This window comes from Saccoglossus kowalevskii, chromosome 3 (genome assembly GCF_978046115.1).
Source record: "Saccoglossus kowalevskii chromosome 3, keSacKowa6.1, whole genome shotgun sequence".
Lineage (NCBI taxonomy): Eukaryota > Metazoa > Hemichordata > Enteropneusta > Harrimaniidae > Saccoglossus > Saccoglossus kowalevskii.
Window position 1 is genome coordinate 23612481 of NC_140643.1, and position 27023 is coordinate 23639503.

A 27023-nucleotide genomic window follows, 5' to 3' on the forward strand; every position below is an offset into this window, starting at 1 on the left:
GATGAATCAGCATGAAAAGCTACCTATCTTGTACAAGTTGCTAGAATTCGTGTGACGACAAAAAACAAATACCCAGTAACTAAAAAAAAAAAATAACTCAAGTTGTGATGAAATCTTTTTCGGAAACTGATGAAAAAAATCCTGAAATTTTATTGAGCTGAAAAAGACAAATTAATAACTTTTGGGCAATTTAGTCGTAAATTCCTTTAAATAATTTCAAAACATTTACATTATCTTGTGTTCGGAGTGTGAGAATTATTTGGTGAATTCCTACTATCTGAGATCAGGTACGATGATATAATAACTCGTATATTTATTTGTGTGTGAAACAACAAACTTCAAAATTGTCATCTGCTGTGCTATGGCGCCACCAACGTTCTAAATGTGTACTTCATTCGTTCGATTCTCTCTATAACATGCGGCAGTTGCATTACAGTGACCACATTGATATCGTAAAGTTGAGAAAGATGTGGCCGCGACGAAATGAAACAACATTGATAATTAAATTCATTCGCATCTAAATAAAAAAAGATCGAACACGAATATACGTTTTTCTCAAATATGAATATAAAAAGAATGAGCATAATTACGGCGATTCGCATCTGATTATCTGAAAATTAAGTTTGATTTGGTGATCAGGCACCACAACCTTGTTTCTGGCAATATTTCACGAGTTGTTGCCATAGCAACTGATTTCACCATTTGATCAGAATAATCAGTGGGAAGTGTTCTGCGTATAATACGAAGTGCGATTGTATCCGTAATCATGGTCACATGGAACAAGTTTGGAAAATGTCGATTTGTGTAAAGTCAATTTCCTGCCTTGCTTGGAACCTAATATGCAATTACAGTTTGTGTACTTTAGTCTGCTTTGAAAATACTAGTAGTTAGTAACATACATCTAAGAGAATTTCGTGCTAAAATGTAACAAACATTCAGAAATCAAGCAGTCAGGTGAAGTCATCTTTTTACTATAGTAAATACGAATGGTTAAATTTATTGAAGACTGAATCTTAAGCTATTATAATGTATATAATGAAGGGCAGTCAGAATAATCCAACATATAATTAGAACAGTTCATAATATTAATTAATATAAACACAAATCTAACTTGGTGGAGAAAAAAATGTATCTCATTGGTGCCACTAACCCGTGTTTTGGAGTCAAAGAGTGGGAATCTACCGATCTACTTACAATATTTGTGACTGTGGCTACCCAACACCTAACATTCGATGGGAGAGTAGCATGTTTGTTTTTCAGACCATGGAAGGTACTAACGGATGTTCAGACCAATGAGAGAGTAGCATGTTTGTTTGTCAGACCAATGAGAGAGTAGCATGTTTGTTTTTCAGACCAATGAGAGAGTAGCATGTTTGTTTTTTCGACTGATACGTTTCAATTATGTCTTATATATGATACAACTTATCTGGGGTTGATACCTTTGATTGTGAATTTAGATACGCACTGCAGAATTGTCACACTCATAAAATTGAAGTTGGACGCTACAGAAATATTCCCTTAAATGGCAGAATTTCTGACACGTGTAAACCAAAACTTGTTTTCTTATCGAATGCAATAATTACCAGCATCTCAGAAAAGAACTCCACAATTTCAATAGAAAATCATTACAGTCATAGATTACTAATTAATTTCTGGTAAAAAGCTGCTAGTTTACCTAAGAGTGGTAACATTTATCAAAACTGGTTTGGAAATCAAACAAGATGTCTTTTTTTTCTTTGATTTGTATTATATGCGTTTATGTGTGTGCTTGTCTTGGTGTCTCTGTCTTGTGGTTCTATTTCTTTTTATTCTTCATTTTGCATTTTCCCCTAGTTATTATAACCATTTTCATCCCTTCGGAAGGACCTATGAGTGTTACTGGATGAATAAAATGTTTCTTTTTAGAATTCCATGGCTGAAGGTGCTCCTGGGATATTGCTTCTAAAACATTGCCACTTGAATCATTATTGCTGTAAAAACATTCAAGTTGTTGTCTACAACTAAAACGGGTCAATTTCAATCAACGAGACAATGTCTCTACTACCGCCCACTCAATTCGTATTAATAACAAACAAGTTCATTGCTCCACATCGTCCGCTTGCACAGCGTTGTTCCGTTCGAACATTCCTCCTCGATAGTGGAGTGCTTCGCCGAAACATTCACCTTGACAATTCAGGATATTGCTCCATGGATTAATAAACCTCATTTTAATGATAATGTTTACATTCCTACAGCAGCGATGTTGATCATATTTATCTTGATTTGCGATAAAAAACACACGCTTGTATCAGATGTATAACAATGCAAGGAATGAAAAGCACGCCATGTTTGCATATTTTCATTTATTTATAAATGCATATTTTTTTGTTCTAATATATTCAATATCGGTTGCACATAACAAAATACTATATAAAAGTTTTTAAATGATAATCACTACTTCTCATTCTTTATAGTATGGCAATTGTTTGGAGACTATTCACAAAACGTAATATTATATAATTAATTAATTATCTCTTCAGCTCTCGTATATATACAACAATACAGTTGTGTTGCAAGCAATGTTGCCTTCAAATCTGCTGTAATCGTTGTCAGCCAATTACTTAACGATATTGCTGGTTAGGTTTACGAAAGAAATTCACCGCCACAGTTCTAAATCACATTTTTCGTTTGTTTACAAAAATGACACTCAAGTATTTAATTCTGACACATCTCATCAATTTTTTGGACTTGGCATTATTTCAAAAAATATCAATAGTAATAACAGAATTTGCGGATAATTCTTGACAACTATAAGCACCCATCTTATAATTATTTATTTACTTACTTATTGTTTTCACCATGTGAATCAAATGAAATTGTGAGATAAGGTGAGAGATTGTTACCATGGAAACCAATAGAAAAATGCTCAAATATCACGATTTTCCTGGTTGTTTGACCCACGTTTTTTTTGCAAAAGGTAGTTTGGTAACAAAAAAATTGTATTTGGCGTTTGTGAACAAGAAAAACAGAAACGTTGACGACCACACGCAGTGGGGGTAAACCGGATTGAAATTCGTTCTTTATAATACTATTTACCCTTTTTCGCACTTTCGACGTATTTGGTAAATACAGTACTAAAATCAAGCACCAGTATTCAGCCTGGAGATAATATGCAAATTAGCTCGTACTCATTATGGCAATAATTTTTACATAATTACGTAACACATGGTTCTATTCGATATGACGAGACGTGTTCTTTTTATACTGCATGTGTTTTATTGATAATTATCAACATTATAATGCATCCTGATGAGAATTGCTTGAAGGGCGAGGGACGACGACGACTTGTTTTGCACTCGTTGAATACGTCGCCTGTGGGGCCGTCGTCCGTGATGTGTTGGCGACAACCATTACATTTCCGATAAATGATATCTAAAATACCAGTGGACTTCGCGTGACGTCACAATATATCCATGGCACTCACAATCAGTTCCACCTTAACAACATAATCATCCATGTATGTTAGATATGTAGGTGTACTACGGACAGTACAGTTTAATCATTGAAGAATAAAAACGTTTGTACCTGTACGAATACATAATGTAGACCCAGGACAAACAATCGAACATGAATAGACAAGAAAAAACAATGGGTCAACAGTGGAGTTTTTTTATCTCCATGGTTCAGCCAAAGACCTCAGGGTCTATGGTTAAACACGATCTGCATGTGAATACTTTAACAATACATCTCTCTGTAAATCCGCCAGATATTTGCACGTCGTATCGATCAAGAAAAAATACTTACTCCAAAACAACATGTTACCATGGTGCACGGCTATTGTGGAAATTGATTGGCTTAATGATGCTATTGGTAAAAACCTTTGTTGTGATACCACAGCTATTGTAATCGAGCCAATAAATCGAACTGCCGTTTGTCTGGAGTTAGAATAAAGCAAAATTACAACGCGTGGCAAGTAAATAACTATATATACCAAACCCACGCAAGAACCGTCCCCTTTAAAAATGAGCCTTTACTGGTCGGGGTATTGACTCATTGGCATTCCAGCGCAGGAAAAGGGAGAACTGAATGGAAAATCCGGGAACACCGCACCTATAGGATGTTCACTATATCGCTGGTAATGCTTTATGTTAGCCAATACGTTTCTTTTTGTGTACTTAGACGCCCCCGGGTGGCTGACTATAGTTAAGGAAGTTATTTGATCTTTGTCTGCTATTAAGCCTATTTAAGCGCCCATTCGGTCGCTGTTTAGTCTTATACGAGGACCTTTATTTTTCGTTTTGCAGTGCGTAGTGCATTATAATTTCGCCAGGAGGAACCGCAGTAACATGTATGCCACTCGGTTCAGCCCACAAGTTCCTAAGAAGCCCTCCACTAACAGTAACGCGTCGACGAAACAAGGAGGGACCGATGAAATTGCCAGAGAAGACAGAAAACGGGTAAGCATTTGGTAAAAAGGGGTGCGTCCGTCATTATTATTGCTATTGTGTGTTAGCATGTGCCCGCCTGCCGTTTAGTGTCAAATAGTTGTGTGTATAATACTACATGTATATATGAGGACTGTGTATAAACCAGGTTTCAAGGCATCGTTTTAAAGCATAAACCAAAACTATTCACTTTCTCGTAGTCTTGTTTATAAATCCACTGCGCAGTTTTCTCCGGGAAGAGCGGCCCTGGGGGACACAGACAGATATAACAAAAGGCGTACCGACAAGGTTCACATACTAGTCTGTGTACGGGTCAAAGGAATCACAAATGCTGCTTCCTATTCCGTCAACCATGGAAGCGTAAAAGAAACTACCTCCGTGTGTCGATCAAAAAATACCGTTGCGTGTACATCCTTCAAATATGCTCCGTCACCATGCAATTATATACCACATAATCATAAAATCATAATACATACTCATACATCACACTTACTTTCACCATGGAACTACCATGCTTTTACCGTAAACCTTAGGTCTATGTTTTTACTCAGACACTCTTACCATATATGGACACAACCCCTAGTGTGTTATCCAATCAGAATCAATGGGGATTCCTCCCCGCCGCATCCAACTGTTTATTTACTTAAATTTGAGTTTGAAGTACGATTACACAGTAGGGCTTCTGACCGTAGATGCACGGACTGTTTTTGTAGTAGTAATACTAGTAGAAGTACACGATTGAAGTTACATTTGTAACAACATATTTCCGTGCGTACTTCATCAAACTCGTATGTGTGTGGGTGGGGAAATATTTCTTGTAAAGTTCGTCGATGTGTGAATCACATTTCAGGGTGGGCGTGGTCGTTGAATTGATTAGATAGAATAACCACGCTGTTTTTAGATCCCCATTCCTGAAACCATGGAAGGTAAATGCTGAAACCAACATGCGTATGTCGATGAGAAATATCAACTTCTCTAAATCAGTAACTATCTTTCCGATGATTTGATTTTAAATTTAAAGTTTAATCTTGAGTTCAGAACAATATATATCTGACTCTCTCTGCCATATGGAAATCACATCATATCATCCTGATATTGAAGATTGCATGACAAGCCGCCGGTCTTGTGACATGTTTCAGAAATCGTTGTTGTCCTGTGCATCTAACAATTGTGGAAACCCCGGGTGAAACTAATAGAGTATGGACACGTAATACCGGAAATTCGGAATGCCGACGCCCAATGAAACCAACAAAACAGAAAAAATACGAGATTATCAATATATTATAAAAAAAGAGAATTATAGAAAGCAATGACGCCCACTGAAACCAACAAAACAGAAAAAATACGAGATTATCAATATATTATAAAAAATTGTGACGTCATTGTCACGTGGAGGTCAATAACCCCTTGCCAGGTAATTATAAAATATACAGTGGCGGATGCAGCCGAACGAACACATCATTCAATTTAATTATCTATGAGTAAAGGCGCCGACGAACTAGCGTTACATGGAAGTGGTCACGTACTTCTATCATCACGCCTGGTGGAAGTCTTTTTTTCTTCCAATTCCAACGAAATTGCATAATTGCCGCAAAATATATGCACTATAACGTATATCACATTGTAAATTAATGGTTAATTAATAAATGTTCAGGTGCGAACGACCTAAAGATACAAATAAATAAATTGACTTTACTTCGTAAATATTGGTTTCGTTTGTACTAGTATCATTGACGCGGGTGAAAATATAATACTTATACGATCTTTTTAAGACACGCCCTAAAACATAGCGTTATCTGCATAACAATAAACCCTGGCTTTGCACGCGGCACGCTTATCACACATGTCGGCTTGGACTGTAGGGGTCATCGACGCGTAGACGAAGAATTGTCTCTCGAATCACGTATGTAATGTGTATAACATTTAGGATTGAATTCATCAGATCACACTAGGACACGCTTAAATTCAAACCTGACATAGATCGGCCACTGTACTTTGGAAACCTGCCCAAATTTATGAGCATAAAGAACGCCGTTTATTCGTGACACAGCTGATTTACAACTGGGACGGACGATGGCGAGCATGGAACCCGACGAACCTGAGGTGGCTATGCCAGATTCAATCCGACAGATCGACACTAGTTTCAAGAGGGTAAAGTACTGTTATATATATATTTAGATGTTCTTGGGCGTGAAGAACTATAGTTCAAAAGCGCTGCATGTGTGCTGGCCGTCATTCGGACACCCATCGCCATGGTTGGGAAAGGGCGGGCCGCCATCGTTGTAAAACATGTCAGGCCGCTGCTGCGTCTGATCGTTTCAAGTAGGGCTGGGGAAAACGGTGACGGTTCATCGGGTTGATAATATTATTATACATGGATGGAACCACGCTTCGTTTGCATCGCTGATAACTGACATAAACCACAATAATTTGAAAGCGATACTTCCGTCGTTGAGCTTCCGAAAGGACGTCGATTTTTTCCCTCGTGATATAATACAGGATTACCAATAAAAAAAAGTGTCGTTAAATTTGACTTCAACACCGGTCCATGAAGGTACACTGCCCTTGATATTTTCGGTTTGTTTTCATAACGTTGAGAAAAGCTGTTTGTTTGAAAGATGTTTGCCACTTAAACCAGCAAATTAATAAATACTTTCGTGGCTTATGGCCTCCTTGATTAAATATTTGGATATAATTATAAAGCTATGCATATTTCAATTTCATTGGATAAATTCAGATTAGGTGGCCAACAAATATTACTTTCTTTTTGAACACCATTTCCACCGCGCTTAATTAAAAGTTTAATTAAAACAGATACATTTATGATTTTATGAGCTATAAGTGTCAATTCGATCATCAAATGTTATTGACATCAGACCCCTACCATGCAAGTACAATACAATGCAATTCTGACATTTGACAAGGTCAATGACTATTTGTTAAAGCCAGGCATATGTAACTGGCACATGTACATATACATACAAAACCAAACCCATGTTAAAGGCAAATAGAATTCTTTTATATAAATCATTGATTTCTCCACGGATCTGTGACTTATGTAGTTATTGCAAAATAGTCACTTCCAATCAACCCCCCCCCCCCCATAACTTATACAGTTGATTAATTCGATTTGAAGTCTAACGTATTATATTAGAATATAGGTGAACAAACTGATAGCCTGGGGTACTTGACCTTGATTTCTCTCCAGATAACACAACTTTACAAAAATATGCAAAATATTTGTATTTGTCTGTATAGTACATGATAACACATCCACTTGACTAACTGAAATGTATGCATGCCTTCTCACTAGAAATAAATACAACTCCTTATAATTTATCAAAATTGCAGTATGCTGTGCCCAGGGACCAGGGCTCTGAATAAATGTCAATAGGACTGGCTGAAAGAAAAAAAAGTGACTGATCATCAAATTTAACAATTTTCTATACTTGACTACCAGTAAATTATTAGTTATACCAATAAGTATAAAATTCCTGCGTGTTTGCCATGACAGACTTGCACGTTATCAAAGCAACTGTTCCATGAAATATTGCTTGTCTGGACAGAAAGACAGACAGACAGACAGACAGACAGGTGTGAATTCCTATCATGATGTAAGAACACTGACGTCAAATGTTGAGGTCACCGTACTATTGTTTAAGAAACTGTTGAATACACATTTAGTTATGAATTTAAATTTATGAAATTTAAAACATTTTAATCATTGGTTTCAAGATTACGACGACTGATGTATCAAAAATTATACGTTTTGTTTTCATTTACAATTAAAGTTTTCTAACTTCATTTTCATTTTAAATTTGTTTTAACTTTTGTCTTTAAATTCACTTTAACAAATTTAAAATTAAAATGTAACTGCAAAAGAATATTAAAACAAATTTAAAAACTGTTGTGAACCATACTACAGTGAAGACATTTCTTCTACCCAGTTATGTATTGTGACTGCACGACAGTGTTTTTTTGAAATATGTTTTAATAATAGTTCAACATTAAAAAAAATAGTCTATTGACTGTGCTCTATTGAAACACTGCTTAAAATAAATATTTAAATATTTGTGCTATATTTGGCACATTTCTTCAAAATTATGTTTGTAACACAATGTTATTGATTAATATTGCTATTTTAAAAAGCATCACTGGCATAACTGTGCATGCGCCTAGGGGAAGATCGCAAAACAAGGAATGTTTACATTTGATAGCGATCTGTTTTTAGTGATTTGCTCAAATCCAGTTGTGCATTTACAGACAAGCTACTAATTCAAACGGTTGTCAGGAATGTGTGTCATGCTAAAAGATCATAGTTGTGACCGTTGACAATGTTTATGTTTGTTACGTTGAATGCGTGTGCGTGTAATACGTAGATCACGTGTTGTAGGTAACGATCAACCAGATAATAGAATTCGCACATACGTAGTTCTGGCGACAGTTAAACTTTAAATTCACAACTTATACTGTAAAATAATTTATTTTAGCTGGAATTAATTTTCACTAAAAAGACTTTTTGGGTGTTTTGTATGGAATTTATTTTGATGGGTTGAATAAAAAATATAGGAAAAATAGTATATTTGCTGGATTTTATTTTCTCTGAATCATTCCCTCGGCGAAAATAGCGAAAATGACTTCCAAGGGAAAATAAATTATTTCACAGTAGATGGAAACAAAGACAACTAAAATGAAATATTAAACGCAGAATGCACACACATTTTTACAACATGTGTCACATACATCCTAGTGTGTTGCACAATATAACAGTGCCTAGGAATGAGGATGCAACACTGATCATATTTGGTGTTCGCTGACTTGCTGGCTTTCTACAATTGACATGGGGTTACAATATTTGTTCATTTAATCTTGAAGGTTTTCCACCTATATACAACTGTTACCCTTGAACCTCCAATCAAGATATTGATTTGAATAATGGTTGTTGTCATGGCGATATTAATTTGTTGGCAGAATTGACCTTCAGTTAGAATCACACAAAAGATATTGCATAAATCTAGGGTGAGGCCAATCTGACTAAAATAAGATCTTAGTTTGGGCTTCTTTTTTTTTTGTTTTCTTTGTTAATATATATTTTCATATATTTTATCATTTTTTTTTTATTTGCTGGTATTTTTTTTTAAAGTTTTGGTAATCACGAACTTTCGCGATACCAGCAAATAAATTGTAAACAAATAATAAAATATATGAAAAAGTATAAATGATAAAAACGCAAAAAAAAAAAAACCCAAACTAGGATCTTATTTTAATCACATTAGGGTGAGGCATTTAAGTGCTGATTTATTTTTATGTTTTGGTTTTTACAGTTTTTATAGATTAGATGTTAACTTTATCGCCTTGTTACAGAGCTGAAGACTACACAGACCTTTTCTTTGGTTCACTTTAAAACAGTCTGTATTTATTTCCTTCACAATTTGAGTTTCCTCTGTATTTGCGTTAAAATTGAGTGCCTTCAGAATTGAATAGGTTAATCCTCCTTTAAGCATGTTATCAGGAACTGTATTTCTCAAGAGCCTACAAAAGCAGATATAATTTCTTTTCAACAAAGTCCTTTCTTCATATGACAATGTTGCTTCAACTAAGTTTGGCTGGGACTACTTTATGAACAGCAACACAATGGCTGTCAAGTGGTTATTGAACCAAAATCATACGCTGACCGACTTGTCCAATTTAAATTTAACGTGATGTCACATATTTATACATGTAGAATATCATTTAATCTTATTTCCTCCCTAAGGTCCTCTTTTTTTATCAAAACACACCTTGAAATATATATGATGATTCTGTGAAAATATGCCATACTGTGGAATACTTTATTTTCGCTGGAATTAATTTTCTGAAAAGGCTTTTTGGGCGTTTTGTATGGAATTAATTTTCACTGATTTTTGATGAGTTTAATGTGAAATATAGGAAAAAAAGTATATTCGCTGGATTTTTATTTTCACCGAATCATCCCTTCAGCAAAAATAGCGAAAATATATTCCCAAGTGAAAATAAAGTATTCTACAGTAGTTAAATACCTAATATTTATATACAGCAGTGACAATATGGCATGCAAATTTTATCTGAGCTATTTATAATAACTAATTAATATAGACTTCCGGGGCTGACTGTTGCATGGATACAACTTGTCCATGAATAAAATGATGCATATTATAGAAATAGAACGACAATTGCCAAGCAGCCTTCTGTCTGGATCAAATAAGAACCCTTCCCATCTATCACATGACACATCAGCTATAATTAACCAATCACCAGTCATATTTATTATAGTCGTAGTCATGTGACACCTAGCGAAATGAATCCCCTATATGCTTGGATGGATTTGTGATTCATATGTAGGCAATTTATGAGTGATATGAGTGAGAATGGTACTTATGATATGGGAGAAATCATGGCTCAGCTGGTTTGTATAGTCAAGTGATTGTTGATTGCATATCTACATCTTTTTACAATAGTCAGTAGACACTGCGATATGTGTCGATATGTAAGCAGATTATAAACTTTAATTAAATAAATTTTAAGTTCATTGCAATGAATAAATCTGAAATCTTTTCAAACAGAAAATTCCATTCTTCTGCTATTTCAAATGTGGTTTCCACATCCATTAATTTGACTCATTCCCATCATGCATCATGTTATCATATCACATGATGCAGTGCAGTACAAATGTATCATGGTTACATCCTATGATGATGCACTATTTCTCCCACAATGCTCTTCATTATACCCATAATATTCTGTGATATTTCCCATGATGCTTCATGCCATCCCATGATGCAGTGTTGTATGATTGTTCATAATGACATGGTACTTGATATGTTATACTGTATTGGGCCATCTATCTATGACATTTCCCATAATGCTTTAATTTATATCTCCTATAATGTAACATAACCATGATTCTGTGTAGTACTTCCCATAATGCATTGTAATATCTCAGAAACGACTGACCTCCCACTTCTTGCAATAAAAGCTTCTAATAATCTTGACACTATTTTATTTTTGTAGATTGCTCCTTTGCATGAAGTGGGAGCTGGGGCGCCATGTTTGAAATGCGGTGACAGATGTCCTGGTTTGGATCTACATTTCTGGAGGTGAGTGTAATCATGGTTTGGCGATGATTGATTAAAAGGTTACTTTAGAGTCACAAGTCTCTTTAAGCTTTGGCTCTTGAAGTTATTTTATCAGTTAACATATTATTATTATATATTACCGTTATATCTCTAACTTATGTAGTAAATTGAACCGTGAACTGAAAACAGTACTTACACGGTTCGTGCGTTATGTGTGTCAAAATTTGTCACTTATCGGCTGGTTTATTTTTTTATCTGCACAATCTAAATGCAGATTCAAATTCTATGATGAAACACACTAGATGAGAAAGTAAGAAATGTTTAAAGTTTACTTCGACCACAAATGTCAAGAATCACCATCTAAGTTTAGTAGTGAGGACTCTAAAAGCAGCAGTTGCTCATCACAAACAATTCTATGGGGAAACACTGAATTTTAATTTGTATATATTCAAATTGTTAGAAAGAAAGTTCCTCATATGATTCTTAAGATTTTGCTGAAAACTCAATCACACCCAAACTATAGAAAAAGCTTGTTCAGCAAATATTTGCAAAAAAATAAACTTCTGACCAGGATATCCTGCACATATCACATGCATATGTTGCATTTGAAACATGGCACACCACTACTACGTACATCAGAGATAGGACAACTTTAACCATAATTATAAATACTATATTTGCAGTTATACCTCCTCGTTCATCATAGTTTTGTGTCACATGACCTAATATTAGTGGGCTAAATTGACACATCATACATGAGATTTTATATATTAGACATGTGCTTCTAATAGAGTAAATATGGCATTTCTTTGTGTGTGTGTGTGTGTGTGTGTGTGGGTGGGTGTGTGTGTGTGTGTGTGTGTGTGTGTGTGTGTGTGTGTGTGTGTGTGGGTGGGTGTGTGTGTGTGGGTGGGTGGGTGTGTGTGTGTGTGTTAGAGGACAACAACAACAGCAAAAAATTTGTTTGAACAAAGTTTAATCTACATTAAATAAGAACTAACGTCGTTTTGAAAATATCTAGTGGAAATGATTCTTGGGTGGTTTATTTCCGAGTATTCTTGTATAGCTCAGTTATGATTCTTACTGTAACTGTGCTGAATAATTCTAACACAGTCAGGAGAAAGGTTGCGAATGGCTTTTTAGGTAAATATTAGTTAGCTTTATTTGAGTTTTAAAATATTTGGCAGCAATTAATCTTAACCTTAATATGGAAAAATAGTGTGAATCACGTAATTATGTTATGGGGTATACTGAAGTGTAATTTGAGTAATAGTGAAAATCCACATAATTTTAACAGTAGTTGAAAATTACCTGCTATATAGAAAAATATTTTTTTAATATATTCAAATGAGCTGACATTATGGTTTGTGACCTAAGAACTGTGCAGGTCGTAAAACCTTTCCAGTAAAACTCTTTCAATGGCTTTATTTGTCTGATATATGTCTTCTGATCATTGTTTTAGTTTTAACTTGTCACCCTAGTTTTTTTTATCTAATTTCTGTGTTTTACTCTTTGGAATTTAAAATTGTTTTTTTTTTTTTTTTTCACTTTTCCAGAAAAATCTGCCGAAACTGTAAATGTGGCCAAGCTGAACATGACATCAAACCTGAGTTCAATGAGCAGCAGAGAAGGATTGGACGCCTTTTTGGTGAGGAGGTCATTGCACCATTCCAAATGACCACCATGACCATTGAACGGCCTATTGATCCTAAATCACCCAAAGCGCCTAAAGAAACCGTCACTTTTGAATGGGTGCCAGGCAACGTTACTACATCCTTGGTATGTTACTGTTTTAATATTTCAATCAATGCATGATTCAGTCAAAGTGAACTTTTGCTCACCTGTCACCTTTCGCAAAATAAACCTTTGTAAATGTCGGTAATGATTAGACAAGTATATCTGATTTGAATTATATTTGATCTTAAATCAACAAGAATATTTGGTTCATATAAAAATGCACCAAAATTTTAGAGGGAAAAACCATGGTGATCAAAGGGTTAACCTTTCTCGCCCAAACTTTTCTGCATTTTTTTCTTACAGTGTTCAATGTTTCTAGAAATGAACACTTATTTTGGAGCCAAGACAAAATTTGATTCAATTTTAAGCTTTTACTAAAAAAAATTGGCTATTTTTGTCTCAATCTTCTGAAGGAAAGTGCAGACTATAAACAGGACTATTTTGTGAATTTATGATGAAAAGAGGGAACTGGTGGTGAAAAGGTTAATAATAAACTACCTTTTTCCTGTCACTCGATGATTACAATGTTGCAATAATTAGTTTGTAGGTTTTTTTCATACCAGCTTGAGTGTATTTTTAGGGAGTGAAACAGATAAGGAGTCTCTGATTTGAAACCTGTTTGTATTTTCAACAACAAAAAATGTACTTAGCTTCCATCAATGATTTGGAAATTGTTTATTTTACCAAAAAAAAACAAAACTTTTATTTGAAATTTAATTTTTTGTTTATTCCATAGACTTGCAGATTATTTTATTCCATAGACTTGCAGATTATTTTATTCCATAGACTTGCAGATTATTTTATGTATAAAAAACATATGTTAGTGTGCTACCTTATGTGTTTCATTAGAGCAGTATTTTCAATAGAAGCGCACATACACCGACAATTGCTTTATGTTTGACCCGTGAAATACAACTTAGACGTATCGAAGATACTCGCTTATCTAACAACCTCATCTAATAACGATTCCCTGTATTAAACTAAAAATAAACAGGAGCTCTATTGCTTCATTAAAACGAGAAGTGGAGACCCATTAGTAAATGACATCTGCTGTGCTCTTACGATTCAGTTATTTAATTGACATAAATATTGTACGTGGGTTATCCCGACCAGAAGTGATTTCCCACGAGAAGACGTCTATTAAATTATTATAATGAGGGGAATGCACATGTGTGCATATATTGTTCTATTTCCTTCAGTGTAAGAGTGAATGCACTATACAAGAAGTATTGACAAAATATAAATGGGCCATACTGTAGGAAATATGTTTGCGCATAATTTGCATTGTTTACCTATATTATGGTTAATCACCCCTCCCCTCCCCTCACCTCCCCTCCCAAAGGTATAAATATCACCGTTTCCTCACACTCTCCTCATGAACGATAAATAAATAATTGGAAGTCTATACTCGGCCCTTTGCAAATAATATGGCCTTGATGAAAAATAATTTCCTTAGTATTGGCCAATAAATATATATCCTGACATTTATATTTAGAACATCATCGTTCTAATGCTAATTAGAATATGTAATTAAAGCCTGAATTTATTATGCATTAAATGTAAGTGACATCGTTCAGTTGATAGCGTACTGATAACGACAATTCATATGGTACCATTTAGATAGCATATTCAGTTGTATAAATCTCTTCTGTCATTAGTGTTATCAATATGATTACAGTTTTTATTGAAGTATATCCAAGTAGATTTTTGGGAATTGATGTAGTTTAATATATATAACATAAAAAAATAAATGCAAATTTACTGTAACCATATGGCCACTGCTCTAAAAATAATAAAGGCTAAACTATATCTTGAAACATGCCTTGACTGATTTCATGAAACTCAACACTTGGATATTGTGTTTCTATTTATAGAAAGGTCATGAAAATATCCAACAGAGACTGTGACACGTTCCTCAATATTGGTCAAATTTACATACTTAATTCCTAGAAAGACAGATTCCAACTTTTTACATGTAATCATTGCTCTACTAACGAGGACATGATGGGGATTTACTTTTATTCATGCAGTGTTGTGTTTAGGCATGGTTCGCATATTCCACTTTTTATTTTTCTGTCAGTTTAGTAATCGTAATTCTTTAAAATGACCGAAAAACAGGAAGTCCAGGTGTTTTCAGCACTAAATAGTTTGCATTACATTATGTTAATGATTCATTGTAAATTTAAACAAGAATGAATTTCCTTTTGTACATAATTTGCCCTGTCAAATAATATTATCAGGATCACTAGGTCAGTCATGAGTTGGAGAAGCATTGAACAAACAAACTGCTGCTATTATGTGCCCGGAGTAATTTGTTAACTACCATATATACTTTATTGAATTTCATTTATTGTAAGATGGATTATTAAAATATGACTTAGGGACGACGTCAAAAGATCGATGTCGGATAAAAAAACTTATTTCCTTTAGTTTGGGGGTGGGGGGTTTTGACCTCAAAACGTTTCCATCCTACAAAAACGATTTTATTTTTTAATGAAGTCAAAAAAATCTTGGAGTATTTGTAGTTCGTTTTTTTTTTCTATCCAATCATGGACAGAAATAACCAAAAAGGGAAAAAAACAGAAAAATGGTTTGGTTCGAGTGTAAATCTGTGCGTCAAATGAGGTGCATTTGTAAAATCTTTTTACACCCACCCGACAACCAACTGCTATGCAATACTACTGTCCGTTTATCAATTTGTATTTAATGGTGAATGTAGTCTGATGCCATGACCAATATTTATCAATTAAGTTTCAGCGGGGGGTCGGGGGTTTGGAAAAAAACTAAAGGAATTAAGTCGATCTTTTGACGTCGTCCCTTACATGGACCATAAACACACCTCTTTACGTAAGTTCATACACTGATAAAATTCAAACTAATACAGAGATATGCACTCACATTGCTGCATAGTTTGTGTCCTTTAAATCTAATGTTCCTCTTTCTTCGCACAGGCGCAACGATACATGGAAATGATCCCAGCCGAAAACCAGCCAATTGCGGGAACAGTGGGTGCTCAACAGCGTGACCAACAAATGATGAAGCAGTTGCCTTCTCATGATCAGGCAGCAGAATTCTGCGATGATTTAACAGAGCATGAAACGAAGAAATTAGAAGAGTTTGTTAGCGAATATAAAGCCAAAGCTTTAGGTGTCGGTCTAGTGCGCGAAGTGATCATTCAAGATATGGCCCCTCATGTCAGCACAGCCCGATCTCACGATGCTGGCATCGGTGTTCATGGTACCGCCGTACCACTGGCTGGACAAAGAAGATCTCCATCCCCCGGCGGATCAGCAGCCTATCCAGCTCCTGCTTCTGCAAATGTTATTCATGGTTCTGTGGGACCCGGTGGAGTGGCACGTAGTGAAGCGGTACCATCTGGTGTGAGATATAAGACGGAGCTCTTGCATTACCAGCAGGAAGGAGGTGCAGGACATGGTGGCGCATATCATCCGCCAGGCATGGCAGGAGATGGACATGGTGTTGTATATCAGCCAGGTATGGAAGGATCCATGGGAAGGGAAGGCGTGGAGAGAGGCACTGCTAATGTGCATGGTTTAGCCACTGGTCATGGTCTGGCTACAACTCATGGTGATATTTCTGGTACTGCAGCTGAGCATGGTTACGCAGATGCCACTCCAGGACAGGCTGGAGTCGCTGCAGGACATGCTGGATTCGTGCCAGGACAGGCTGGTGTTGCTTCAGGATATGCTGGTGTTGCACCAGGACAGGCTGGGTTTGTTCCAGGACAGGCTGGTGTTGCTTCTGGCTATGCCGGCGTCGCACCAGGACAGGCTGGGTTTGTTCCAGGACAGGCTGGTGTTGCTTCTGGCTATGCCGGCGTCGCACCAGGACAGGCTGGGTTTGTTCCAGGACAGGCTGGTGTTGGATCAGGATATGCTGGTGCAACTCCCGGCTATGCAGGTGAAGGTGTGGCTCCAGCTTATCCTGGGGTTGCTACGGCACACACTGGTATCGCTCCAGGACATGCTGGAATTAGTTCCGGCCATGTAGGCGGTGTTCCAGGCCATGCAGTTGAAGGAATGGCGCCAGGTTATGCTGGTGGAGAACATGGAACTCCAGGACAGAGATATGCAGGTGTAGCTCCGGGACAAGCTGGTACTTATGCTTCTGGTGACGGAGATAGACTCGGCCGTGGTGGTGACTTCACAGCTGACATGCTTGATGCTATGCCACCCCCGCCGCCACCTGGTAGTAGTGTCGGTGGTCTTGGTGGTGATATGGGTCAGCAGGCGGTGGCTCCACAATGGGTAAGTGAAATGCATAATACTATAATAGATGGTCTGTTACATTAATGTTTCATTGGGGGGGGCGTATGTTTCTATTTCAGATGTGTATACCTTTTATGAACTCGCTACCGATTGTCAAATTGTGTGTATGTGTGCACCGGTATAGATGCACACAATTGTGTAGGTGCCATGGCGATGGCAGTCATCAACAAACTACAGAAAACTACTGAGTTACTAATCGGTTGTATGTTTCGTCCATACCATTTGGGACAATTCATAAAGAAACGCTATTCGAACCACATTCTGAACAATGAGTGCCATCAGCTCATCTCTAAACAATATATTTTTGTTGCCGGATGTTGTACGTGTATTGTGATCTTTGAGCATAGCTAGTCAGGTGGGATATACGAGGATAAACCACACGTCGCTGCGAGGATATTGTTTACAGGGGTTACGAGAAATATTCAGAGTTATTTAGCAAGATGGTCGGATGGCACAATTACTATTTTATTAAAATGATCAACATTATGATTTGCTAATCTTGTTTTTTCTAATTTGGTGAATAGTAAAACCTGCCAAGGTAACCTGTTCATGTTTTATTTTGAAAAAAATACTTTGCCATAGTATAATAATGAAATGTTTTAAAAACGGTTCACGTATCAATAGATTGGACAAAGTACAAAGTAGCAAACCATTTTATTAACTGACTGTCTAAATGATTCACAAAAGCGCTGTAAAAAAGGAAACAGTGTGTAGTCTAGCTTTGGACAAAGAACTAGTTAGCTAGCTAAGAAAGCATTTGTCGTAGAATCATATATTTTGTTATTTCTAAAAAATTTGTAAGTAGTATTTGGTAATGGGTAGGAGGTAAGGGGGGCTTACAAAGATAATATATAATTCCTATCTTTACACATGAACATATTTCTTTATTGGGTAATATGTAATTATGATAAATAACAATGTTTATTTTCAAAATTAATATAGCATGTGGGTGAGGGGGTTTGGGTATAATTAGTAGATGCCGGCACAAGTATAGAGTGTCGGTCTCAATGTATTTTTGTTTCATTTCAGCCTTACGCCAAACGTAAAGGTAGCAGGAAGGTAAATGCGTATAGTAATATATGAAGCGTGTGTAATCAACTAAATTTGATCGTCATTAATCAACATTGCTTTAATACACAGATTCAGTTTAATAGACCGAAATAATTCATTTGACACATTCATGTTTTTATAATATTTATGTGTTTTTTCATTGGTTCAATGTTGTACATTTTTTTGTTGTTGTTGCTATATTTGTTGCCATGCTCAGTGTTATGGGTTTACACTTAGAGCTTATTAATTCATGTACATTACATGTAGGAAATAAGCAAATTCTAATGTCAATATCATAGGGCTAATGGTGGGTATGGTGAATGTGGATATGACCTGTCATTGAGACTTTATTGACCAGCTTGGATGTGTTTCACTTACTGTGTATTGTCTACCAGCACTATGAATTGTGTTTCGATGACATGAACATCATCCAGCATAATTATAAAAAAATTATAAAATACATATGATGAAAACAAATTTTTAGCTCCCCTGCCGACTTGACAGAGCAGAGTTGTTCATATTACTGATTGTTCGTCAGCGTCTACTTTATATTTTCCACTTCTTCATGAAGACTACTTTGTATATATGTACCTTGGGTGGCACTCTCTCAGATTTGTTCATTTTATGATATTTTTAGTTTTGATGAATAATTTCGCCATTTTTGGTGAAAAGTGCTGTTTCCAACTTCTTTTTTAAAACAGGTAGCTCGACTGCTTCAATATTTTTTTAACCGTCGACTTCACGTTGACCTTAGTCAGATTCGTTTTTTTGTCATACCCTAATTTTCTAATTTTACGGAATATTTTTAGTAAAAAATCCATTGTTCAGCTATACAGTTGAGCTATATCAGCCGACAGGTTGCTTGTTTTTTTCAATGTCTAAGTTGACATTGCAACTGTTTAATTCTGAATTATTAGAGGTGAGCATGCGTGTGAGTGAGTGTGTGAGTGAGTGTGTGAGTGAGTGAGTGAGTGAGTGAGTGAGTGAGAGAGTGCATACATCCAACAGATAGTATTAAGATATTTAATATTTTTCATGGGACTAACATATACAACCTTATTTAATGCAAGTTTTCGCACAAAATAAAAATTTGAATAGAATTTATTACTCAATTATTGATTATTTCTAATATTTTTAACATCCCTCATGCCCTTTGCATGATTCAAGCATCCCATCTAACCTTTGACCCGTATGTGGTTAAACTTTAAATAAACCTAAAGTGGGAACGGACTCTGTATGTAATCCAATATGTTTCCATTATTCAACCATACAAGACTTTCAGTGTATTTCATGTATAAATTTTTTTCTTTAATTAAAATCCTAGGTGTTAATCAAAGACTATGTAAGTTTTTAAGGGTGTAGCTTTCGCTATTTGGTGCGTCTTTCGCTATTTGGTGCGTCTTTTCTGTATAGTTTTTATGCGTGTTCTATAGAAGAAAAAAATTATCCGTTAAACTGGGTCTTGCTGGCAGCATATAGTTTATTTATAGTAACAATAATATAATTGACCCGAAAATAACCTGCATTGTCGCATCATTTCTGCTCATGGCTTCACAATTGTTGCTTATGCTGCATGGCCCGGTAAATAGTCTTTTCTTGAAATTGAGTTGCTTGAAAGTTGGGTGTTGTAACGTGCCCTCACGTTTCCCTGGACGGGTGATTGGATTCCTTTGTTATATTTCTATTTTGTTGCAGAATGCTACAGTGGTTCATCCTCATCAATCAGACAGATGTCTGGGTCTTTGTTCCCATTCTATTGTGTATGCATGGAAACTTGTTTTACTTTAGTTATGTCTATCCAAAGCTATTCTTATTGTTGCCATTGTTTTCTATTTATAGAAATGTTGTGGCTGCCATGAGAATTTGGAAGGTGGTGACGTAGCCGTTTTCGCTGAGAGAGCTGGACCGGATAAGTGCTGGCATCCGGGATGTTTCCGATGTGGTACTTGCAATGAGCTGCTTGTCGATCTGATTTACTTCTACAAGGACGACAAGGTGTATTGCGGTCGTCATTACGCCGATTTGCATCGTCCAAGATGTGCTGCTTGTGACGAGGTAGGATATAAACAACAAATTTTTCATGCAAACTCCAATTGTGTCTCTTCAGTCATTGGTAAAATTACATATCTAACGTTTTACAAAAAAAAAAAGATCATAATCATAAAAATCTATTCCATGTTGATTTAATATTCATTGAAATTACAGAAATCATTACAGGTCGGTTCCCTTCTCAACACCAAACCTTCTCACATGTAATAAGTTAACATTACGCAACGCATCTCGAACCTTTACCCAGACTCACTACCCACATCTATATAAAAACTGCAAAGGTCAAATTAATGTCATCTGGTGTGAAATAAATCCTACACATCCTAATTCTTTGTATTTTGTTTGAAGAATACTTCAATTTATTCTGTTATTGAAGCTGCAGTATTTGCTCTATTAGAAAATGCACCTGAACCTTAAACTGCCTTTATTATAATATATTATTATACATCTGTCACCGTAACGCCATAAGTTACAGCGTGCTGTAATTTTGCGGTATTTTAAGGGGTATTTTCATGCGAATTCCAAATATGGAATGATTACGCGTGTAAGCGTCTTCTAATAATAAAAACAAACATGGCTGCCATTAGGGTTTGACCGGATCCACTGGACAAAGCAGTTCGTTGATTCTGTTCCAAACATTTTGGATTTCGGCATTCCCATGATTTATCCTTGGAAGGAAAAGATGTATAACTCAGACAGTACACCGTAACTTCGACCTCCGCTGTACATCGGCCAATACTTTCGCTGTACTGTCTTCATGCATACTTTGAGGTATCCTCGTAATAACCTCATATTATTAAAATATGAATTATTAAATTATGACTTATTTTGGTACTGCTTTCAGTTAATTAAGCATATGCACGGCTCAAAAAAATACAGTACCGGTACTTGTATGGTTCATCTACAAATCTCATTTTGAAAAAAAAAATCAAATTCTCTATCTGACATCAATTTATTATTTTCTGGCTTGCTTATAGATTTGTGTAATAATGAGCTCTTGTTTTTTTTCTCTACAGCTTATTTTTGCCCGCGAGTACACACAGGCTGAAGACCAGAACTGGCATTTAAAACACTTCTGCTGTTTCGAGTGTGATACACTACTGGGTGGCAAACGCTATGTTCCAAGGGATAACCATCCATACTGTTTAGAATGTTATGAAGTCATTTTCGCTAAGGTGAGTTTTTCAGTCTATCCTGTCTAAAATATAATTTTTGATTTTGGAAATGAATTTACAGCGGGACTGGTCGTTGTGTGTTGGTCATGACTTTTTCCTTCTGATTTCTGCCAAAAAACAGTGAAAACTTTTAGAATAAATAGAAATAGAATAAAATGAGTTAAAAAAGGTGCATCTCTAGACCAGAAACAAAATGAAAAAAATATATCTTCATAGAGTAACCCTAATCTATTCATCAAGTATAATATGATTACTCATTCACATTTTCAATTTAACAACTTTACATTTACCCATAAACTGTTTTCACCGTAAATCTGTTTAAATCTTTAAGCCTGCATTTTTTTCTTAAATTCTTCAATATTTCTGGAAATGATTTTGGGGCCAAATTTGAGTCAATTTTTACTCAAAAAAATTGGTTATTTTTGTCTCAATATTCTGAAGGAAAGTGCAGACTATAACTTGATTATTTTGTGAAGGAACTGGTGGTGAAAAAGTTAATATTAACAAAGTTTTACATAAATAGTATTTGCCACTTCAGTATTCAAATATGAGTTCACCTCAAAATACCAGTGTTGGCATGACTCTCTTTTTTTTTGCTGAAACGAATGTGAATAGCTAATACAACTTTTAATATATTGGTCAAAAAGTTCATTCTTTTGTCTATTTCTATTTTTAAATGTTTTTGTGCCAGGCTACAGTGTTGGACATTGAATGTCACTGTTGTCTTGCCTGCCTGTCTGCCTGCCTGCACTGCAAAAAGTTCATTTTTATTCTGATCTCACTCAGGGAATTTGTGATTAGACAAGAATTGTGTGCCAAAAACAAATGATCCTCTACATAACTATGTGATTGTTTTGTTGACAGATATGCCAGGCGTGTAAAGGAAAGATATCGGCTGACGCGCAACGACTGAGCCACAAAGAATTCCATTGGCATGCTAATGAACAATGTTTTTGCTGTTCCAACTGTAATACCAACCTGTTGGGAAAACAGTTCCTGCCCAAGGCTGGACACATATTCTGTTCAGTCAAATGTAAAAAGGAGGTGCTGTCGTAGATGAATACTTTCGCTTTTAGAAATCATGGGATTTTCATAGTGTTGAAGATTTTATTTATTCAAAAAAGAAAAATGTTGAAGAGTCTGCTTCTTTCAACTCTAGGTATATAAGTAGTTATATTTTTAAGAATTGAAGCGTATGTAGCAACTACTTCCGTTTTTTGTCAGTGTCTCTCGTTGTATAGACCCGCTATGTTCTCAAAGTTGGTTGATATCTTGTTTCTCGATTTGTACAAGAAGACTAATCACCTTATCAACTAAAACAGTATGTGATTGGGTCAAAGTTTATTTTAGAAACAGACATTTTGTTTTATTTTGTAGTTTCTGAATGAATAATTTGAATCAAAAATTCAAAAAATAAAAAATGGAAATAATGCTTGTAAATATATGAATGTTATCAGCGTTGCATATAATACTTACATATTTCTGTTCTGCTTGCTATATTTAGTTTTCCAAAAACATTTCCTTATTTTTGTTTTAAACGGAGTTAAAAAAAATGTATTTATTGTACATTTGCCAACTTTTCTGTAACCTGTCTAATATGCCAGCATGTATACCTGTAAATGTAAGTGACGTCACCTCAACCCTTGTATATTTTCTAATCTAAATCAATTTCAGCGACAGTACCCGATGCTGAAAAATCACTTATGGCTATGGGTACAAGTTATTTATTAAATCACCCTTTGAGTACCAAAGTTAACACTAGTCACCCTTTAACAAGATGATTTATAACAACACCCCCCCCCCAGTAATGTTGATCAAGACTTGTAGGCAATATTAAATATTTTGTTCAAAATTATAGAAAAATGTAAAGGGGTGCTGTTCACTGCTACGTATTTCATCTCTATAAACAAAATAACTTTTTTCAGACTTTCCATTAAATGCCATATAAAGCATAAACCATTTTTGTAAAATTGAACCTTGTATGCTTGAATTATTTTATAATGAAGTAATAATGTCAGATGAAATGAGTACAAAGTCTGTATGAGTAGTATTTTACTGAGTAAACTCCAGTATGATTTTTGCCGCAATGCCTTGTATATTTTCTAATCTAAATCAATTGCAGCGACAGTACCCGATGCTGAAAAATCACTTATGGCTATGGGTACAAGTTATTTATTAAATTACCCTTTGAGTAACAAAGTTAACACTAGTCACCCTTTAACAAGATGATTTATAACAACACCCCCCCCCCAGTAATGTTGATCAAGACTTGTAGGCAATATTAAATATTTTGTTCAAAATTATAGAAAAATGTAAAGGGGTTAATATCTGGGGCTGTTTACTGCTACGTATTTCATCTCTATAAACAAAATAACTTAATTCCATTAAGTGCCATATAAAGCATAAACCATTTTGTAAAATTGAACCGCGTATGTTTGAATTATTTTATATTGATGATGTCAGATGAAATAAGTACAAAGGTTCTACCAGTAGTATTTACTGTGTACCAGAGTAAATTTCAATATGCAAAAAAAAAAAAAGATTTTTGCCAAAATAAGTCTGAGTAACATAACTAATCGGTTAGCAGTAGCTAATACAGCGTCAGTGAGTCCTGTATTATTGCTTGTCTCTTATCTTTCAAATACAAGACGTAACATCTTGTAAATTTTATAGAACTGTTTGTCTACAGTATTGTCTTCATTAGATGCACTTATTTTAATGCATTAATTGCGAAAAGCTTCCAAATAAATGGGGGGGGGAATGCTGTCAACATGTCATGTGTTGATGACCTGTTCGCTGGAATTGCTTCAAAACAATGCCTTTGATTTTGGCTCGTGCATACCTTTATTTAAAATGGTCTTCTAATAGAGTAAATACTGTACTTCCGTTATCAGCATTATGGTGTTACGATTTCAAAATTTACTTTGTGTTCAGAATTCAATATTGTAGACTCTGTCAGAGATTTTCTCAGTATGTAGTTGTAAGATAATTTTAAAAACTTCCAAGAATTTAAAATTTAAGCGTAAAACTCAAAACTGATATATTTACTAATACTGCCCTCTGTTGAAATTTTTTAAAAAGATAAAAAATTATGAGAAACTAAAGTTTTCTCTGCTTGGACTTTCCACTATTTGATGATTTAACAGAGTTAACTAGGTCACAATTTTGCTAAAAGTCTGTCACTTAATTCTGGTTACCTCCCTCTTATATTGTGGGTCTCCCCTATTATAGTGTGAACATGTTGCCTAGATTATGCTCATACAGTCTGTGGGTGACAGCGATTGTCTGATGACACACTCTCGGTCGATAGCTGCGGGAGAGATGATGTGTAACCGCTCCCCATTCTTGATAATGTTGAAATAAATTTACATTGACAACGTGTCGAGACTATTATGGAGAAAGAACCCACAAAATAAAAGGTAACCACGCTAGTGATGCTGTGTATATCAGACTGGCATAAAGTGAAATTGTCATCACTACATAACTTCGCGATTTACAGTCTCTTGAAATGCATAACAAATTATCTGTAGCTATTACACCCTAATTTTCAGTTTCCAGTCATACTAACTTCATTTGACTTGATATTAGAAAACATGCTGGTCAGAGTAAAAGCTTAAATAGTGAATTTTGCGTTCCAAAAGTTTATTTTGTGTGAAGCTAAATATTGCGTCATGTTCACCTTTAACCTTGTAAAAAACTGTAACTCTAGAGGGCAGTAGTACATTAATTTAAACTAATCAACCAATCATTCTTTATAATATTTTTATTTTCCATCGTGAAGCTTCAAATTCTGGTGAAGTGGATACAATTTAATGTTTTCTATTTTCAAAGTTAAAAAGTTTTGAATGAGAGACAAACTGGAATTCCTATGGCGTTAACAGCTAAGCGATTTAGCGTTCTTTCAGAGAAATCATTATCTATTGGCTGGTAGACTTTAGTGGTGGTTGAGGTAATAACTTTGTTTGTATATTTGCTGTGTTTTATTGTCTCACTGCAGGATTTCCACTGATCAAGAATGATATTGGTGCCTGAAAATTTGACATGTTCTTCCAAGTTTTAATAATTCAATAAAAATACATGTATACAAATAAAACAACGAGTTGATGTGTGCATTTTCAATTACTCTGTACAAGTGGTGGTTGCAATTGCTTTCGCACTTAGTTAAAGTAATGGTAATTTGTTGTCACTGTGCAATAATCAGTACATCCTCTTTTTCTACAACTTTACTTACAGCATTTATACCCTGCCTGTCGCTCACATAAATATCGTAATTGGTTCGATGTCCTTCATTCTTTCCCCACATTTTTGGGATTTTTTCTACTTTTCATAAAAGTAAAATACACATGTACTGTAGTTCATAAAGCCAGACCTTTTTTATTTCATGTTTCTCGGGTTTTTATAAGGTACATTTTGTGAGGAAGGCGGGGAAAAAAATATATTTTTTTTCCCCATTACATTTATGTGATTCTCAAAGAATTGTAAGTAAGATCATTGATTCAAGAGAAGAAATGAAATAAAATTTTATTCCATGTACATGTATAATCTTGTTTCTCATCTGCGCAAGACTTTGGTGCTTTGATCATGATACTCCCACGAAAATGCAACTTGGATTTGCTAAAAATAATTTTTTAGTAATTTTTTGCTTCGGCTCCTGTTCATTCGGCGGGTTCGCGAAACAAGGGATAATACTAGTAAAAGTCTGGCCAAATGAACTGCAGCAGTTGCTTGATGTCTTCACTGAGTGAGGGCGCTGTTTCTGACCTGGCATTATACATTCAACTCTGAATGAAGTCCTATATTTCCTCTTTGATTTGATTTTATTTATTATTGATTGTTTATTCTCGATGAAGGGATGAATCAATAAAAATTAAATCCAATGAAAATGTATTTTTTCCTATTTTATATTTTCAAAATTCGCTAAAAACAACCTTCATATAAAACAGCCAAAATTTCTTCAGCGAAAATAACGTATTTTACAATACTTTGTGATGTATGTTTAGGAATTAGTGATAAATATCCATAAACGTTTCAATCAATGATGAGATTATTTGTTATTATTTTCCATGTGATGAGTGGATGGATATGCGAGGGTATGTAATTTAATTATTTTAACTGCCTGAGTGCAACCAAGCGATGTAGTCTTTACGAGGTTACGCCATTGAGTCCACATGCGTCCAGCCCGTGTCCTGTACTCTCATCGCTGAA

General features: G+C 35.3%; 1 protein-coding gene across 4 annotated transcripts; it reads left to right on the forward strand.

The window, feature by feature from the left end:
* The first annotated feature begins 4022 nt into the window (after positions 1 to 4022).
* Positions 4023 to 25914, forward strand: LOC100375320 (testin-like). 4 transcript variants are annotated; one of them, XM_085496933.1, is made up of 10 exons: positions 4023 to 4114; positions 4284 to 4436; positions 11454 to 11539; positions 13075 to 13297; positions 16207 to 17523; positions 18574 to 18603; positions 19919 to 19936; positions 20434 to 20649; positions 21660 to 21818; positions 22683 to 25914. In XM_085496933.1, the coding sequence occupies exons 1-10, from the start codon at positions 4097 to 4099 to the stop codon at positions 22872 to 22874; spliced, it is 2412 nt and encodes an 803-aa protein (XP_085353059.1). In that variant the 5' UTR covers positions 4023 to 4096; the 3' UTR covers positions 22875 to 25914. The 4 variants fall into 4 exon arrangements, with proteins under 4 accessions (XP_085353059.1, XP_077865269.2, XP_085353061.1 ...); XM_078009143.2 differs by lacking the exon at positions 19919 to 19936; XM_085496936.1 differs by lacking the exons at positions 4023 to 4114; positions 4284 to 4436 and adding an exon at positions 6272 to 6575.
* The last annotated feature ends 1109 nt before the right edge of the window (positions 25915 to 27023 follow it).